Source organism: Trichogramma pretiosum, unplaced genomic scaffold (assembly GCF_000599845.2).
Source record: "Trichogramma pretiosum strain Unisexual culture from Peru unplaced genomic scaffold, Tpre_2.0 scaffold197, whole genome shotgun sequence".
Taxonomy (NCBI): domain Eukaryota; kingdom Metazoa; phylum Arthropoda; class Insecta; order Hymenoptera; family Trichogrammatidae; genus Trichogramma; species Trichogramma pretiosum.
In genome coordinates, this window is record NW_019640867.1 from 1 (window position 1) to 17,492 (window position 17,492).

Below are 17,492 nucleotides of genomic sequence, written 5' to 3' on the forward strand. Positions count from 1 at the left end.
ACTTTTCTGGGGGGAAATCTCAGCTTATCTATCAAATGCCTTGCAAGACGAGCCAACAAGACCGCGGCACACAGTTCCAGTCTGGGCACCGTCTGGACCTTTGTCGGGGCGAGCTTCGTCTTGGCTACGATTAAATGCGATGCTCTTCCGGGCAAGACGACGTAAATCGCTGCAGCATAGGCTCGCTTGGAAGCGTCCGCAAAGCCATGCAAGTGCCAATCCTCTCCCTCGCGCGTGTTTAACCATCTCTTGACTCGGATGCAGGAGACCTCGGGCAGAGCAGCGGTAAAGTCCGTCCATCGCTGCTCCAAAGTTGCAGAGATCGGGGCGTCCCAGTCGATGCCGTCCAGGCACAGATCCTGCAACAAAACCTTGGCCGACACCAGCACCGGGGACAGCCAGCCTAGAGGATCAAATGTCCTTGCGATCTCCGCCAAAATTGATCGCTTCGTGATCTCGACCTGCGTGGGGCGAGCCGCAAATTGAAATGTGAAGCTGTCTTGTCCAGGCAAACATTTGAGCCCCAGTGTAGACACTATTTCATCGACGTTCAAGGGCACCACATCCTCCGACGTCGATACGAGGCCGTCGATGAGCTTCGGGTCAGATGCAGCCCACTTGCCGAGCCTCATTCCCGCCGACGCAAGCAGATCGATAATCTCATCTCTCCGCACCAGAGCTTGCTCCAAAGAATCTGCTCCAAAAAACACGTCGTCCACGTAAAGTTGATGATGCAACGCCTCGGCCGCCTCGGGATGTGTGTCTCGTCCATCCTCGGCCAGCTGTCGCATAACGCGCAGAGCTAAAAACGGAGCCGACGCTGTGCCATAAGTCACCGTGGTGCATCGAAAATCCTGTATAGGCGACGATGGTTCGAGACGCCACAGCACCCTCTGAAAGTCCACGTCGTCGTCGTGCACCCGAATTTGCCGAAACATCTTCTCGACGTCTGTGGTACCTGCAGTTCCGAAAAAACGCCAGTTCGTGAGTACCACCGTTATGTCCGCCTGAAGCTTCGGCCCCGGAAGCAGGACGTCATTGAGAGACAGTCCGTTCGTTGTTTTTCGCGAGGTATTGAAAACAACTCGAATTTTTCCAGGCTTGTCTTCACGGAACACTGCGTGATGAGGCATGTAAAAGGCCGGTCGAGACCGCTGACCGTCTGGTACCAACTGCATGTGATCCAGTTCGACGTATTCTCTCATGAATGTCGAGTAAGCGTCGAATAGCGGCCTGTTGAGGGAAAAGCGTCTCTCTGTGCGCAATAAGCACGCGTGCGCCGCACCGCGAGATTCTCCCAAATTGATTCGCTTTGCAAATGGAAGTCGCACAACAAATCTGCCGTCCTCGTTCCGGTAATGGCTTTGAACAAACAATTCCTCGCAGCGCCTTTCTTCCTCCGTAAGGTGCTGCTTTTCCTGCACGTCGTCGAGCTCCCACAGCTTGGCCACCATGGATGTGATTGACGGCTCGACAATGGTATGAAACACCTGTATTTTGTCCATATCGTGAAATTTGAGGTCTGGCAGGATCGGCCCGGTGATGATCCAGCCAAATGCCGTATTTTGTGCAACTGGATCTCCTATTGTTCCTTTCACCAGTCCCTCCTGGATTAATAATGGATAGACATCAGCGCCCAACACACAATCCACCTTTGCAGGTATGTGATATTGCGGATCGGCCAGTTCGAGGTCGGCGAGATGCGGCCAGCAGTTAAGTGGAACTTTCCTCGGCGGAAGATACCGTGTGATGTCTGGCACGATCAACGCCGCAACATCCATAGTGAAGTCGGCGAGCTTTAGCGATCTGACGGTGCAGCACACCTCGCCTCGTGATCTCGCGGTCACTCCGGCACCGATGCCAATGATAGCCCAAGCTGCTTTCCTTCTTGACAATTTCAATTGTGCTTCCAGACGCTCTGACATAAATGAACGCTGCGCCGCAGGGTCAATCAAAGCTCGGACGATCAATGACGTTCCATCAGCTGCTTCAATTTTTATATAAGCTGTAGCGAGGAGGACATCAGCGGTTGCGATCGTAGTATGCGCAACGATCGAACGCTCCGATCCGTCCTCCGCAGTTGGGTCCGCCCTGGTCGTCGTAACCACCATCCGTGTCGCGTCGCCTTGGTATCTTCCTATTCACAGCGTCAATGTGAAGTTTAGTATGATGCTTACCGCGGCAATCCAAGCATCGCAAGTTTGACGGACATCTGTCGGCGAAATGCGACTTATGCAGGCAGTTTAAACAAAGCTTTTTCTTTTTACAAAAGTCCAATCGCTGAGCTTGCGACAGAGCCAAAAATTTGTAGCATTTATGAAGCCAATGTCCTCCTTGGCATAAATCGCAGAGAGGCGCAATCCTCCCCTCAGAGCCATCCTCTTGAACCTGCGTGCTGCTGGCAAAAACACGGTGCTGACCCGAGCAGCGCGGTCTTGAAGTCTGAGCTTCGCGGCTTTCGTTCGCTGGTCTTGCTTGTTCAAGAGAGTGAATGCGTCTCTCGAGGAAATTCACGAGGTCGCAATAGCTCGGCAGCTCATCACAGTTTTCACGCGAAATTTCCCATGATTCTCGAGAGTTCGTATCGAGCTTGCGTACTACGCAATGTACAATCCATGCATCGTAATGTTCGACGGGGCACTGCAGTTCCTTCAACGAGCGAACCGCTTCCTCTGAATGATCAATCAGCTCGCTGAGCTCCTGCGCGTTCCTGGACTTCACCGCCGATAGCTGGATTAAATTCTCAAGTGTGGTGGCCAGGCGAATACGTCGGTTGTCATAACGACGCATTAGTTTCTCCCAAGCGACATCAAAATTGGCCTCGGTAATCTCCAGACCTCGCAAGCGCAACGCGGCTGGGTCCTGGACCGCGTTTAATAAATGCTGCAACTTAGCTATATTCGGTATGTGCTCTTTGTCCCGGACGAGTGAGGAGAAACGCTGCTTGAAACTCTCCCACTCCTCTTGCTTGCCGGAAAATTTTGGAAGGGCGAGACTGGGCAAAGAGGAGAACTGCTCGATCCTGATCTCCGATCGTCCCGCCGACGCTTCCCCTGAACCACCAGACGGAAGAGCCGTTGCCAACAAGTCCCGGATTCTTGCCTTTGCGCTGATATATTCGGCTTCGATGTAACCGTACCCATCGTTGGTGAAATAAGTCTCCGATGCGAAATCCTTTTCACAGCATACCAACTGGTCGTTATTAACTGTAAACTTTGACCAATAGCTTTCCAACAGCTCCAGCCTTGCCGCGAAGTGAGAAGCCGTCTGGAGGTATCCTCGCACCTTCTCCGTGGAGTTCTTGTAAAAATTAGCAATATACTGCGCAAGTTTTTCTTGCGCTCTTAGTAGGCTTTCTATAGTTGCCATGGAAAAATAACGTCGACTCGCGCCACGAGAAAACCGTTACACCAGTCGACTCGCGCCAAAATTATCTCGTGTAAATAAACACCGAGGGATCTGTTGTTGACGCCGCCTGTGTTGTTATACTTGTTCGTTGACCAATCTTCACGCAAATTTCGAGCGAAAGGAGTTTTGCTTTCTTTTCTTCTATAATAATTACGCTCTGCTACCAATGTTGCCGCTGCGGGCCGTAGAAATTAAATGAGCCGTCCTGGCTTGTGGGTTGCGGGAAAAAGCTAAGACTATGCACACCTTTCTTTTGAAATAATAACTTTATTAAACCGTGATCGATAAATTGACAATTAGCGCGATAGGCTCCAAAGCTCCGTTGCTGGAGTGAGAGTAGCGACCGTCTCTTGCTGACTAACAGCTCTCATTCAAATTAATCATCGCCTTCTATCACCGCTCGTTGAGCGCTCTCACGCAAAATCCCTTCTCTCACTCCAGCAACCCTGTCCGAAAGCGCCAAAACCCAACAGAATGTAAAGTCCGTACAGCGAGTCAAAAACTGCGTGATTTGTCTGTTTTGCGCACTCGCGCACACCGCTGGGGCATCTATCATGATTCGCCCCATATACGGGGGAGCTATGGAGCTGGTAAGGATCTTAAAAAATTCCTCCTTACTTGCGGATTATGAATAAAAAAGAAAATGTATAAAAAAATCATTAATAATAAAACCCAAGTAAAAATAAAATTTGCATAAATGTACAGGCTTTGATGGGTCTTGGAACTTGATGCGAGCTCAGCTTTCTGACCTTCTCATTCTATCATTTTTATCATTTATAAGAAATACAGTGTCAAATTAAAACTTTATTATTGAAAGTTAATCGTACATGGCTAGATTTAACTCTCGAGATATTTGTTTTTAAAATTTGTTTACTAGACGTTCATAATATCCGCTACACTGAAACGGCGAACAAGCGCTCCTTACTCGACAATCTATTCGCACATATTCACACGTTCTCGAGTTTACACGCTCAGCACTAAATAGTAAAATTCGACCCAAAAAAGAGTAAAAAGATCAGTTTACTCTTTTCAAAAGTAATAATTAGCGAGATTCACCGTTTGAGTTGCGGGCCGATGATCGAAAAGAGGAAATTTGCGATTTTAATATTTACAAAAGGTAAAGACACCTGTTTCTCCTTTTCAAAAGTAAGATCTGATGAGATTCTCCTCTTGGGTTGCAGGTTATACACAGGGCTTGCACCAGCCCTGACGAGCTTGGACGGAAGCTGGACAGCGCTATTGGAGAGCTGGATTCAGCAACTGCTCGCACTCCAGTGACCGCGATAGAGATTAAAGATTTCAACGAGGTCACAACGATGGAGGAGATCTGCGGGGCCCTCCGAACCCACCTGGATGGTGCCATCGAGCTGGGTCTAGACGCAGTCAGATCTCTACGAAAAGCCTTCGTGGAGACACAGACTGCCGTCGTTATGCTGCCAGACCAGCTGGCTGCTAAAGCCATTAAGCTGGGGCACATCCGGGTTGGATGGGTTAACTGACCGGTGTTGGGAGCTAGGGCACATGGCAGCCCGATGCCAGGGTCCAGACCGCAGGTCGTGTTACCGATGGTGTGGTCAGGAGGGGCACATGGTCAAGATTTGCCAAAATTTGCCCTCCTGTCTTCTCTGCCGGGGTGACGATGCAAGGACTCATGCTTCGTTGAGTGCAGCCTGTCCGCTTGCCAAGAAGTTCTAGCGAGGCTCATAATGGAGGTAAGACGAATTCACTTCCTCCAACTCAACCTCAATCACTGCGAGACCGCCCAAAATCTGGTCTTGTGGACGGCGGTAAAGTTGAGTATTGATGTGGCAATCATGCCACCACGCACCTGGATTTCGGATACGGACAACCAAGCGGCAATCTGGGTGTGCGGGAGGGTGCCCGTGCAACGGTGCTCCTCTGGTCAGAGTCTTTTTTACACCTGGGTATAGATAGCTAGAATATTTATCTTCGGTATACATGCGCCCCCTAGACTCTCCCACGACGAATTCACTGGCCTTCTGTCCAACATTATTGACGAGGCCAGAGGAAAAGTCCTGATCCGATTAAAGTCCTGAGCGACTTTAATGCCTGGTCGACGGAGTGTGGCAGCAGGGAGACGAAACCGGGGGCCGAGGCGCTGTTAGACGCCTTAGCACCCCTGGATGTCCTCCTGCTGAAAACCGGTTCGAAACCGACGTTTGTTGGTCTACGGGGAGGATCTATAGTTGACCTTACCTTTGCTGGTGTTTCGCTCCACGATCGAGTTGGGTCATGGCGTGTTAGCAATGCCTACACTGGTAGCGACCACCAAGCCATTGTGTTTGAAATCCTCTTCGAGTAAAATCGAATAGTTAGCCGCCCTCCAGTAGGCAATCGTAAGTGGAACGCACGAACTTTCGATGGTGACTGCTTTGCTGAGGTCGTTTCTGCGATGAACGTCAGGTCTGGTTTCCCTGAGGACATGGTGGACGAACTCATGTCCACAATCGTGCGTGCATGTGACGCTTCCATATTAACCCATTAACGACCAAACTGCTTGATTTTTTTGTTGGTTTTCGCCGCGATTTTTTTTGTAGTTTGAGGCCTCCAAAAAGTTTCGTATGGACCTATTTCAATGTAAAAAATTTTACGTTTTTTTTCGTATAAGTAGTATAACTTTTTTATTACGCAAAGAATCGAAATTTTGAGCTCAGTTTCTGAAAGGGCATTAAATTTTACATCGAAATAGGTCCATACGAAACTTTTTGGAGGCCTCAAACTACAAAAAAAAATCGCTGTACAAACCAACAAAAAAATCGAGCATTTTGGTCGTTAATGGGTTAAGAAGAGGTGATTGTCGCGGTGGAACAAAATTCTCAACGTCCTGAGCCAAATGTAGGTCCCAGCTTATCTGCTGCGATTAGTGTCCAGCTACTTCTGCGACAGAGTGCAGGAAATTACCACGGATGATGGAGTAGAGACCTACGATGTTACGGCTGGCGTGCCACACGGATCCGTACTAGGTCCCATTCTTTGGAACGTCATGTGCGACAGGATCTTAAGGCTCAAGCTTCCGGGATCCGCAAAAATCGTGGGGTTCGTGGACGACATTGCAGTCACAGTGGTGGCGAAGCATCTAGACCATGTCGAGGTTTTACTCAAACGAGACTATACGTCTGGTGCGCGCAGCCCTAACTAACATGGGGCTACAGACCGCGGACCAGAAAACTGAGGTATTTCTGGTCACCAGCAGGAAAGTGAGAGAGACCATCATCCTCAGAGCCGGCGACCACTACATCATGTCGGCTCCCTGTATCCCGTACTTAGGCGTACATATTGACGCCAGGCTATGATTCGATGAGCACCTTCGAATTGTCAGCAACAAGGCAAGCTGGGTAGCAGGTGCCCTGCTGTGTCTTATGCAAAACATCGGAGGTCCAAGGAGCAGTCGACGTAGGCTGTATGCCAGCGTTGTCGACTCGATCCTTCTCTACGGTGTTCCAGCATGGAGTGAGGCAGCAAAGACACATGACTACGTCCGTCGTGCGGCGTCGATTCATCGACGTGCCTGCTTGCGCCGGCTCGCACACCGACCGGCCAGTGGTATACGTTTGCAGAGTTGACCCCGGAGCAACCTCGAACTTTGGTGGCCATTATGCCCACGCCGCTCGCCAACTACACGGAGTAATATGTACAACACTTAAGGAGACTCTACACATAATACAAAAGATGATCCAAAAAGATAAAACTTATATCAATCGATTTGTTAGATCTTCAAAATGAGATTCCAAAAAAAACATGTGGTTGACGATCAAACTTTCGAGATAAACAAGTTTAAAAATGGCGATTTTAACACGGGCTCTTATAGGACGCGGTCTTTTATTATTTATAACTAATTTAAAAGATCAACCATCTTAATAAAAAATATATTTTCTGAAAGAGAAAGTTCCAAGCTTTCGATTGGTATGTTAAAAATTACCCCTTAACGAACTAACTAATGAGTAATTAAACAAAATGTGCGTAAAACATTGATTTTGAATAGTGCGAGCGGTTGTCTGCCTAATTTGATTTGTTAATTTGATACGGACCTTGAGGTAGAATCCCATTTGGCCCACATGGCAATAATATACAGTGACATTTTTAATTATAATATTTACAAATTTGTTTATACAAGAGCAGTAATTACTTATAACATTGTAAAACACAGACGAAAGAAAAACTTTAATAATAAATAGACTTGATCACGCTCTCTCTGTCGACAAGATCAGTCTTCCCACAAGGGCAGGAGGGATGAGGATAAGGCTTGATGCTCGACAACGATCGACTTAATCGGAATTGTCAGGTTCAAAAAAAAAAAAAAAAAAAAAAATTACATAGACGAGNATTATAAAGAATTATAATCGTTAATTATAATTATAAAAAAAAAAATAATTTAATTATAATTTAATTATAATTATTATTATTTGCTATGGTCGGTCCTGGTGTCAAAAAAAAATCAGAATAGTTTCACTAACTGCTGTAAGATGAAAATCATTACTATTAACTGTTTGTTTTTATAAAGAGAAATTGGTGGGAAGTCTATTAATATTGATTGTGCTAATCTCGAGCGAATTTGAGGTAGTGGGTATGTTTGAGTTTATCGACGAGCCAAGATTATTTCAAGATGAATGCGGCTTAAGTCTGCCAAGATCCGCCTCACAGATGATCGGAATCAATGGAGATTTTTGCGATTGACGCATGAAAATGCGTAGGCCTCGGACGACCGGTGGTGAATACCGAAGCGTGCGACCAGCTGCTTGCCACTTCCTGTACAGGCCATAAAGTAGACCCGAAAGAATAGTCGACATATGGGGCAAATTTCCTGAAGTGTCCTAGCGCTCTGCCGCACGGCATTTTTTGGCCGAATCACTCAATTTCTAAACTTGTAACTCGCTCTTATGACATTGTGATTTGGCTGGAAAAATTATTAAACATATGGTTTTGATAGGAAATTTTTTCAGCTTTCTCATGGTGTATTTGAATTTTCCGATAATTTTCATTTTCACTAGAAAAAATGGACTTGAATGTCTATTTTCTACTTTTCCTGATGAAAACGTAAATTATCGGAAAATCCAAATACACCATGAGAAAGCTGAAAAAATTTCCTATCAAAACCATATGTTTAATAATTTTTCCAGCCAAATCACAATGTCATAAGAGCGAGTTACAAGTTACAGCGAGCCGCGCAAGGCTGGAAATGGCGTCGAGCGGCCGAGCGCTAACTAAAACCTCCCGTATTTTCCTTAGTTTTCATCAAAAATACACTCAGAAAACTACCATATCCGATGTAAAAAGACCTCATCTTTCGATTGAAATCATAAAAAACGCAAAGTGGCGTTTTTCGAGATATTCGAGTTTGAATGTTTACTTGCATTTTCCGAGGGGAAAATGGAAAATTCCGGAAAATCGGACCTCACCATCAAAAAGCTGAGGAAATTTCCTATCAAAATCATTAGTTAGTTATTTTTTTGAGGGGCGTTTTGATACTTTTACAGCGAGTTAGAAATTGAGTGATTCGGCCAAAAAATGCCGTGCGGCAGAGCGCTAGGACACTTCAGGAAATTTGTCCCATATACAGTCTGTCCGAACCATCATGGTCGATACCAAAAATTGAGCCAATTGTTAGTAGTCTCAGACGCGGAGCCACCGCCAACAGCATACCACGAGCTCCAGCTGAAGCAAGGCACACGACCATGGTTCGCCTAGCGCTGCTCGAAGATGCAGACGCTGAATCAGGGTCAACGGAGGCTCGACTCCTTGGAGCCCACGGGCGCACCTTTAAAATGAGTGAGGCGAGACGATCAAGCTGAAGAGTTCTAAGGACCATCTCAGCAGCCGCAACGCTGTCAGTCTCAACTGAAGATGGGATGTCTGCTATACGCACCTCACAGGTATCTGCAGAAGACAGCAGATCGAGATGCGCAGCCGAAACAGGCCGAGAAGCAGCAGCGGCAGCAGCAGCATTTAAATCACCACGAAGTGCAGAGATCTCATTTTCGCTGTCCTTCAGATGTTCACGCATGTCTGCGACTTCACTCGAAATGCGCTGGTCAAGCACCCTGATCTCGCGAGAGTTCTCCGCAATTTGACTTCCCTGCTCCGCTTGCCGCTTCGAAATCTCCTCACAGCGAGTGTCAAGAGCGCTGAAACGCGCATTCAACGAGTTCATTCGACTTTCAACCGTATTAACACGTTCATTGAGACGACTCTCATAGGCTCTGAACCAGGCTGGGGCAACCGTATCATCACCGGGCGGCGTGGGTTTTGAATTTTTACGCGACATTTTCACGATTTTATCAGATGACGCTGATGGTGGAGATGAACGCGATCGCTTTATAGATGATGAGCGCCTGACCGATGATGACACCTCAGCAGCTAGACTACAGCGAGGCTTAACAATTTTCAGAGCAGAAGAATCACGCGATGTAGAGGATGAGCAAGCAGTACAAGTATATGGGTTTGGAGTGGGAGACGGCAAACATCTTTTATGAGCACACAAAGTGTAGAGAGAGCACTGAACTTTCCCCTTCTTCCCCAGTTCACCTTTGCACACAATACACAGGTGACTAACACCAGCACTCATCTCACACACGTAAACAATGCGTAATCACTTGCGCAGATACCACAGATAAGGTCATCCTGCGCCAGACGGGTTGAATTTTGCTGAAAATCGCGCACCTTGCAGCCTATGATGTGGACAAAATGGAAAGATGGTCCTAGCCTCAATGAAAAATCCCGAGTGGTTTTTTCTATCTTGACAAAAAAGCAAGGACAGTGCAGATTCGATAGCAGCAGTGACCTTGCAATTAGTTAGCGTGCAAGTTTAACAGAGAGAGAGAGAGAGAGAGAGAGAGAGAGAGAGAGAGAGAGAGAGAGAGAGAACGCGTTTAATGCGAGAAAGAGACAGACAGATGCCTCGCTGTACTATTGTTATGATTGGTGTAGAGCCTACTTAACGCGACGCACACCAGCACCCAAAAATGTGATACGCCATCTACTCATAAAATAGCGACACTGCATCAGAGAAAGAGGTGAGCGCTTCATATAAGTCGATGCCGCTACTCTGCGTTTCTCGGGGCGTCTATGCTTTGCGTTTTAGGATGCGTGCATCGCCTTTTTCGATGCACGCAGCTTGTGCAACGATCAATTTATCGACATCGAGTCATGTCAGATCTACGTAAAGTACATATGTAGATATAATTTACTTAAGCATTATTAGCGACAAAGGTAGCACTAAAAATGATACAGGTTTGGAATACTTGTAGTTTTATATTTATTATTTATTGCAATATCATTATCAAAGAATGAAAAAAAATCCAGGTTTTTCTAACTCGCTAGCACAAAAACCCGTGACGTTGGAAAAATATTTCTCATTTGCAAATCTATGTGCCGAGAACGTGGTTTGGTGGCCGCGCACGGCTAACACGGGTAAGACGATCATTCAGAAGACTCGCACAACGTACAGTTGTGAGGCGCGCACGCCGAAACTTGTTTATATTTTGAATTTGCACCGCGATTTCCGAAGCACGCACATGAATACGTCGCCCTGAACGCTTCACAATACGTAAAGCATACCCGCATCGTAGAAGGAGCATGTATTCTATCACTCCCCAAGGTTCAGCGAAGAAAGACAGAGGTTACAGGCTCTGCTACACGAGGTCATGACACCACCAGGCCCATGCTCGCGAGCTAGTCGAACTGGCTCGCGGTTGCTTCCTTTGCCCGCTCAGTTGTCATAAGACTGAGAGATGAAGGAATGCACTGAAAAAAATTTAGAAGCATATCTCTCTCTCACAGAGATCACAGCGCTCCAGGCACGTTGGTAGAAGAACTCTATGTGTTAGGAAACGTTACTGGCCAAGATTGGGAGCGTTTTGATCCCTAACGTAAGAGACCGTACTCGTGTTGCGTGTGCTTGACGATATTAGGTGAGTGGACAATTACAACACCGATGCGGTGGTATCGAAATTATCTCGCAAGAGACAAGCGCGCGCTTGTCATGGGATCAAAACGCTCCCTAGTGAGATTAGATTCAACCGAGAATGAGGAATGATAATGGTCCGCCACTTTGTAGCGTAATGTGACATCCTGAGACAAAATCAATCCAAAATTTTCCGAACGATGCGGCTAGAAGAAGACGCCACCCCATCCAGGCCCTCACGAAGCGCATAATGCCAATCCCTCCACCCGTGAAGTAATGCCTAACGGCGGTTTTCGCGGGGATGGAACAAAGGGAAATTGATGCGGATGAATCTACATAACCTATGTACAGTCTAAACCAATATGTTACACTTGCTACCTAATGTAAACTTCTCTTTTCTCTTTTTACTAAATAAAATATATTAATACATCCATAAAAAAACACACACACACACACAACTTCAACACCCTATAACATACAGAAAGTCTCACCACAATTATATTGCTACAGAAACACCAATAATATGAAAATAAGTACATACGAAATAATGGTTTATAATTCAAAATAACCGAACAGAAAATATCAGCGAAATTGACGAAAGTGAACATTCTCAATAGGACTATATAGGAGACGAAATGTATGATTACATAAGTCTGCAACTGAGAATAAGCAGAAACTAATTACGTCGATATAAGACCCATGCCGTATACGAGTTCTGCGTTGTGAGCAGCACTGTCTGACAATAACAGTAAGTCCATGTAGTGGCGAAAGCAAGTTAGAGTTTTTAGCGCGCTATGCCATAATTCCAATATGATATGAAGTCAAGAAGAGACTCCACGAAATGCATTATGAAAATCAATATTTCGAAAACTGAAAAGAAATCAAGAATATGATACTAGAAACATTTACGAAGTAGCAAGACGAAAAACGACCGTACATTACATATTGCTATATGTACATCTACACACGACATCACACACACGAATACACGAAATCCTTATTCTTGCCCTTGTCCCATACCTCCCCGGTATGAACGAAAGTACTTAACGATTCTTGAGATTAAATGAGATATCATCGTAAAAGATGCAAAAAAATTGAAAGGCATGGAACGAAAGTTAAATAAAGTTTGTATTAGAAAGTATTGAATGCGAATACGAAGAGATTGTGTATGATGAATATAAAGTATAATCATAATGAGTATGATGACGAACGAATACAAAACGTTATAGAAGTACACGAACGAACCAAATTGATTCTCATCATATTTACGTCGGAAGCTAGTTCTTGCGGGTGTACCCGTAATTTAAGGAAGGGGGATGTATGCGTTTTTTTTTTGGTTTAATACCGAAGGATATTTCTTTTTGCCATACGCTAGTTCTGGCGAACGTACGCGTAGTGCAAGGAAGGGGGAGTTTGTAGTGCCATACTTCGTATGACGTTACAATTGCGTACTCAGCCCCGCGAATTTATACAATTTGAGTAGAAGAAAGAAAAACGCAACACAAGAAGACGCGAATAGACGACACACATGTAATGAGCTAGCCTCTGAGCAGCAGCGCCATCTGCCGGAGCATTCGGAAAGCATGACGAGCACTTAGACGAGCGACGCTCGGCTCCATTCACGGAGGGTGAGCGACGCACAGCTCTTTAAAAGCAATGAAAAGCTCTCACGTCGAAATAACAAAGATAAGCGACGCACAGCTCTTTCGAGGCGATGAAAAGCCCTCCCGTCAGAGTAACGAGGTCGAGCGACGCACGACTCCCTCGAGGTAGTAAAAGTCCTCACGTCAAGGTAACAAGGTTGAGCGACGCACAGCTCCCTCAAGGCGGTAAAAGCCCTCACGTCGAGCAACGCACCGCTCAGCAGAAGCAACAAGGTTGAGCGACGTACGGCTCCCTCAAGGCGACGAAAAGCCTCACATCGAGCGACGCACTGCTCATCGAAAATGGTAAAGTTGAGCAACGCACGGCTTCTTGAAACAAACATACGCATCGCGCGATCGGAGCAACGACCGTCGCAGGCCAACTTAACAACAACAACACAGGTTCAGACCGGCGCGACCTGCCCCGCTCCCCAGAAATCGGCTGACCCGCAATCCAGAGATCAAAGCGGTAAAGCCGACGATCGGATTCACGGTAGCGCGTTTTGACAAAAAGGCTAAGGATCGGTTGACCCGCGAGTCATAGATCAAGGCAATAAAGCCGACAATCGGAGTCAAGCGGCACGTGCCAATAAGATCAGCTGACCGGCAATTCGGAGATCAAAGGAGCCGCCGATCGAGCCACGGCGACACGTGTCGACCACCCTTTTTTTTCTCTCTCTCTCTCCCTCTCTCTCTTTTCTTTTCCTCCTTTTCTCTTCCACCTTTCACCCCAGACCGCGAGTATAAAAGGAGAGGAGCATCCGAGCCATTTTTGCATTTCGTTTTCGAAGACCAACCGAGCACCACCGAAGCTCTGCCCAACCAAAGTAATAAACTGAACTTAGTCTCAGAAGCGATAATCGAACTTAGTCTCCGGAGTGATAACTGAACTTAGTCTCTGAGTTAACTAGCGGACTTAATCCCTGAATCAACTACAGGACATAGTCCTTCGAACGAGATTATCACAGACGCTCATCGCCATTGCATCGTACACGGGAGAATATCCCGGTGCGAGACTCTGACAGTTCAGTGCCGATAATCCCTCTTCCCCTCTTTTTGGTCGGCCTCGTGTTCGGGTATCAACTTGGGCGGATGTCCTTTTGACTCTCGGCACGAGCAAGACCGTCTAGAGGAATGAGTCGCGCCACGGAGTCTCACAACCTTAGGTCACCGACCGCCCCTCGCAAGCTCCAACTTGCAATTTGAACGAGCAGAGCACGTGCACGACGAGTAGCAACGAGGTCGTTGTAACTCGTTGACGTGACCTCCCCCGACGTAAGCCCTCCTCGCGAGAGTCGAGGCAACGTCGGCCCACCTCATTGAGGTCATTATTTTCCACCTTCGGAAGCACATCATTACCCGGGAGAGACGCAGTAGCTTCTTCGCGTTTCTACGCGTTCATCGAGGAGCAACCCCACCCAAGGAATAGGCAGCTACGCACACCGGTAGGGAACGAAGCACACGCGACTCCGTTCTCGTGACCGGGTCATAACACACACGAAGCCAACCATAGCAGCCGATAATGATACATGATCGATAATTCGCGGCCTTAAGGATGCGCATGCAGTCCTTTCCGATGTGCGATAGCTACGAGCTGAAATAGCAGACGAAAATAGTCACTCTTATTATTACCGCCGCAGAGTGCAGACATGTAAGCACAAAAAATACCGAGTTATTTCAATTGTGTATGTGTGTGTCGGACATAACCAAAATGACGAGACGAAGCGGCCCGAATCAACCCGAAGAAAACGAGACGTCCTAAACAACTTGTGCACGAAGAAAGAAGTAAGTCGTAAGATAATTGTTAAAATGTAAGACGCGTCGAAGAGACTCGCACCCTGAAAACGACGGGCACGCGAAAATGATGAATGAATGACTGGATAGACGAACGACGAAACGCGACGCAACTACGGTCCGTGCGCCAATAATCGCACGGTGGCGCCCAGACTTATATGACGAATTGACTTGTATTTATTTCTCTTTATTATATTTAAATAATAATTAATTAACATATTTATTTAATAAAAACGAAGTCTTTAAATTATTACAAAAACCCAATTCTATGCCTTACTAAATGGCGTAAGTAAGCGCATAGGCATTTGGTTCGAGGCTAGAGTTGTTATTATGCGTGGAGGACAAGGGTATAATGGAGATGGGTAATCTGAGTAGGAGTGACAGGGCGCTATTTATAGCTGATAAAGTTACGTTACGCTTGCATCTGATGAATTAGGGTGGTGGTAGAGGCAGCGTGCGAGGTTGTATCTCATGATAATGCGGTCATGCCCTGCCCCAACGGCACGAGCGATTTAGTGTGCACGAGAACCGAGTACGCATTGTATACAGGTCTATGCTGGACTCGTGCAGTGAACCATCTGTAAATTCAACGTGTTGCGTAGGCTCAATGATATTTTTAATATGAATATTTAAGGCATATAGAAGGCGGTCCAAAAAGCAGTATGGCGGTTTTTACGGCAGTGCATATTTATGTCAAGGTCACCGGTAATAATGACATAGTCAAAGTAGAGTAGAAAATATAAGAGATTATCAAAAAATACTCCGGGATAATGAGAGTTTGGTCGGCAAAGAATAACAGGAAATAATATTTTAAATGAAGATGAATGTGGTGAAATTATAGAGCAAATAAAAAATTGTGTATAACTGGAGAAGATGAAAGAAAGAAATGAGAGAAATTCCTCTCTGCCTACGTGATCATTACGGTAAAAATTAAAATTTTTAAATGAAAAAAGTAAAAAGTCCCTATCGGGCTTAAGAAACGTTTAAGAAACGTTTAAAAATGATTTAAAAACTTTTTTTAAACATTTCTTAAGCCCTATAGCAACTTTTCACTTTTTCCATTTATAAATTATAATTTCTACCGTAATGATCACGTAGGCAGAGAGGGTGGGTGGAGTTGCTTTACATACCAAAAATCCAAAAATAACCAATAACCAAAACCCCAAACTCCAAAACAACCAAAAAATAACCAAAAATCGAATTTTCAACTAGAACTCAAATTTTTTGTTGAACCGTTCAAAGAAATGAAAAATTTTCCGTCCAGATATTTCTTTAAAATTCATTACAAAAGTTTATCGAATGTTTTTTCTTAGTATTTCATGATGAAATCTATAAGTTTGATCTTGAATTAACCCTGAAGATGAGTCGATGGAGGTCATCTGACTTCGGATCTGGATTCAGAATCCTCAAAAATATACGCTTACTTTTTTTTTAGATTTTTAAATGATCTTTTGATATTTTGATCTTCAAATGACCTTGAAAATGAGCCAATCTAGAAAAACTGATGTAAAATTTTACGACCCTAAAAACTTAAAATTCACCAGGTCTGGTTTTTGAAACTGAAGTTTTTTTGTATGCTTATGTAATGAATTAATTTTTATTCAATCATGTTTTAAGATTACTTGCAAGAAGAAGGGACACGCGCATCTCCCCTTCGCCGAACTGATTTGCATACGCGACAATAGAGTTGCGGCTCCCCCACCCACTACTTGCTGGAAACCCAGCCGCATTCTAGCAGAGAGAGAGAGAGAGAGAGAGAGAGAGAGAGAGAGATAGATAGATAGATAGATAGATAGATAGATAGATGCTTTATTGGGCTTAGAGTGAACCCTGTGTGCACTTTTGAACTACAATTGTTTAAAAAATTATTTACAAATTTTAGAAACATTTTGGATATAAAAATTGGAATGTCGATGTACAGTATTAGAATTATGATATATATATGGGCTAAGCCATAGTTAGCGTGATGGTAAAAAAAAATTTTTTTCTCAAATTATGTACTTTTAAAGAGTACATTGATTAGTGAAAATCCTGAAAGTTTCAGCATCTAGGTCCAACCGTATTGGATTTTCAGGGTCTTGAAGTTGAATTTTCTTTTTCTGCCCATATTCTGCTTGCAATTCTGATTTTCTGGGGTTAATATGAAAAAATTGTTGAATCATGGTTTTCTACCTAATTCTGCTTCGCTGGTTTTTTAATGAATAGAGCTAGCTCAGAATTATTGAATTTAAAGCCTAAAAAATGCATGTACAAAAATAGCTGTATCTCAGCGAATCTTGCGAATTTTTAACTTCTGAAACCGGCGTTGGAAAGGTGAGAAAAAAACCTATCAGATAGTTCCATGCAATTTTTTACATAGTTGATTCTACTTAGCCATTTCCTGAAAGAAACTCATACACTTTTCGGTTTTTCAATTTTTCGTAATGTCGTTTTTTGGGATAAAGTTGTATTTTTCTGCATTAAAATAATTTCAAAGTGTATACTAATTTATACCATTTGATTTGTCATGAAAAATCCTAAATTTTGGTGGTGTCAAAAAATTTTCTAGATTTTTTCTGTTCATTTGCCACTCGCTCGAAAATGAACTTTGCGGAATTTGCGAAAAAGAACGATCGAAAAAGTGTATTTTTTTGAATGAAATTGTGCTCCTAGGTCAAAACTGACTACAGCATTCAATTCTGCTGACAAAAACAAATAAGAAAATGTATTGTCAAGATTATTTTTAC

At 44.8% G+C, this 17,492-nt stretch overlaps 2 protein-coding genes across 2 annotated transcripts; both read right to left on the reverse strand.

The window, feature by feature from the left end:
• Window positions 1-39: 39 nt before the first annotated feature.
• LOC111693274 lies at window positions 40-1,925 on the reverse strand (the record flags this gene model as incomplete). Its single annotated transcript, XM_023457618.1, has 1 exon — window positions 40-1,925. A coding segment is annotated over exon 1 (1,886 nt), but the record flags the coding sequence as incomplete, so codon positions are not given.
• Window positions 1,926-2,022: 97 nt separating this feature from the next.
• On the reverse strand, window positions 2,023-3,369 carry LOC106660333. The gene has a single exon (XM_023457619.1). It carries the CDS (start codon window positions 3,367-3,369, stop codon window positions 2,023-2,025), a length of 1,347 nt encoding a protein of 448 aa, XP_023313387.1.
• Window positions 3,370-17,492: the final 14,123 nt, after the last annotated feature.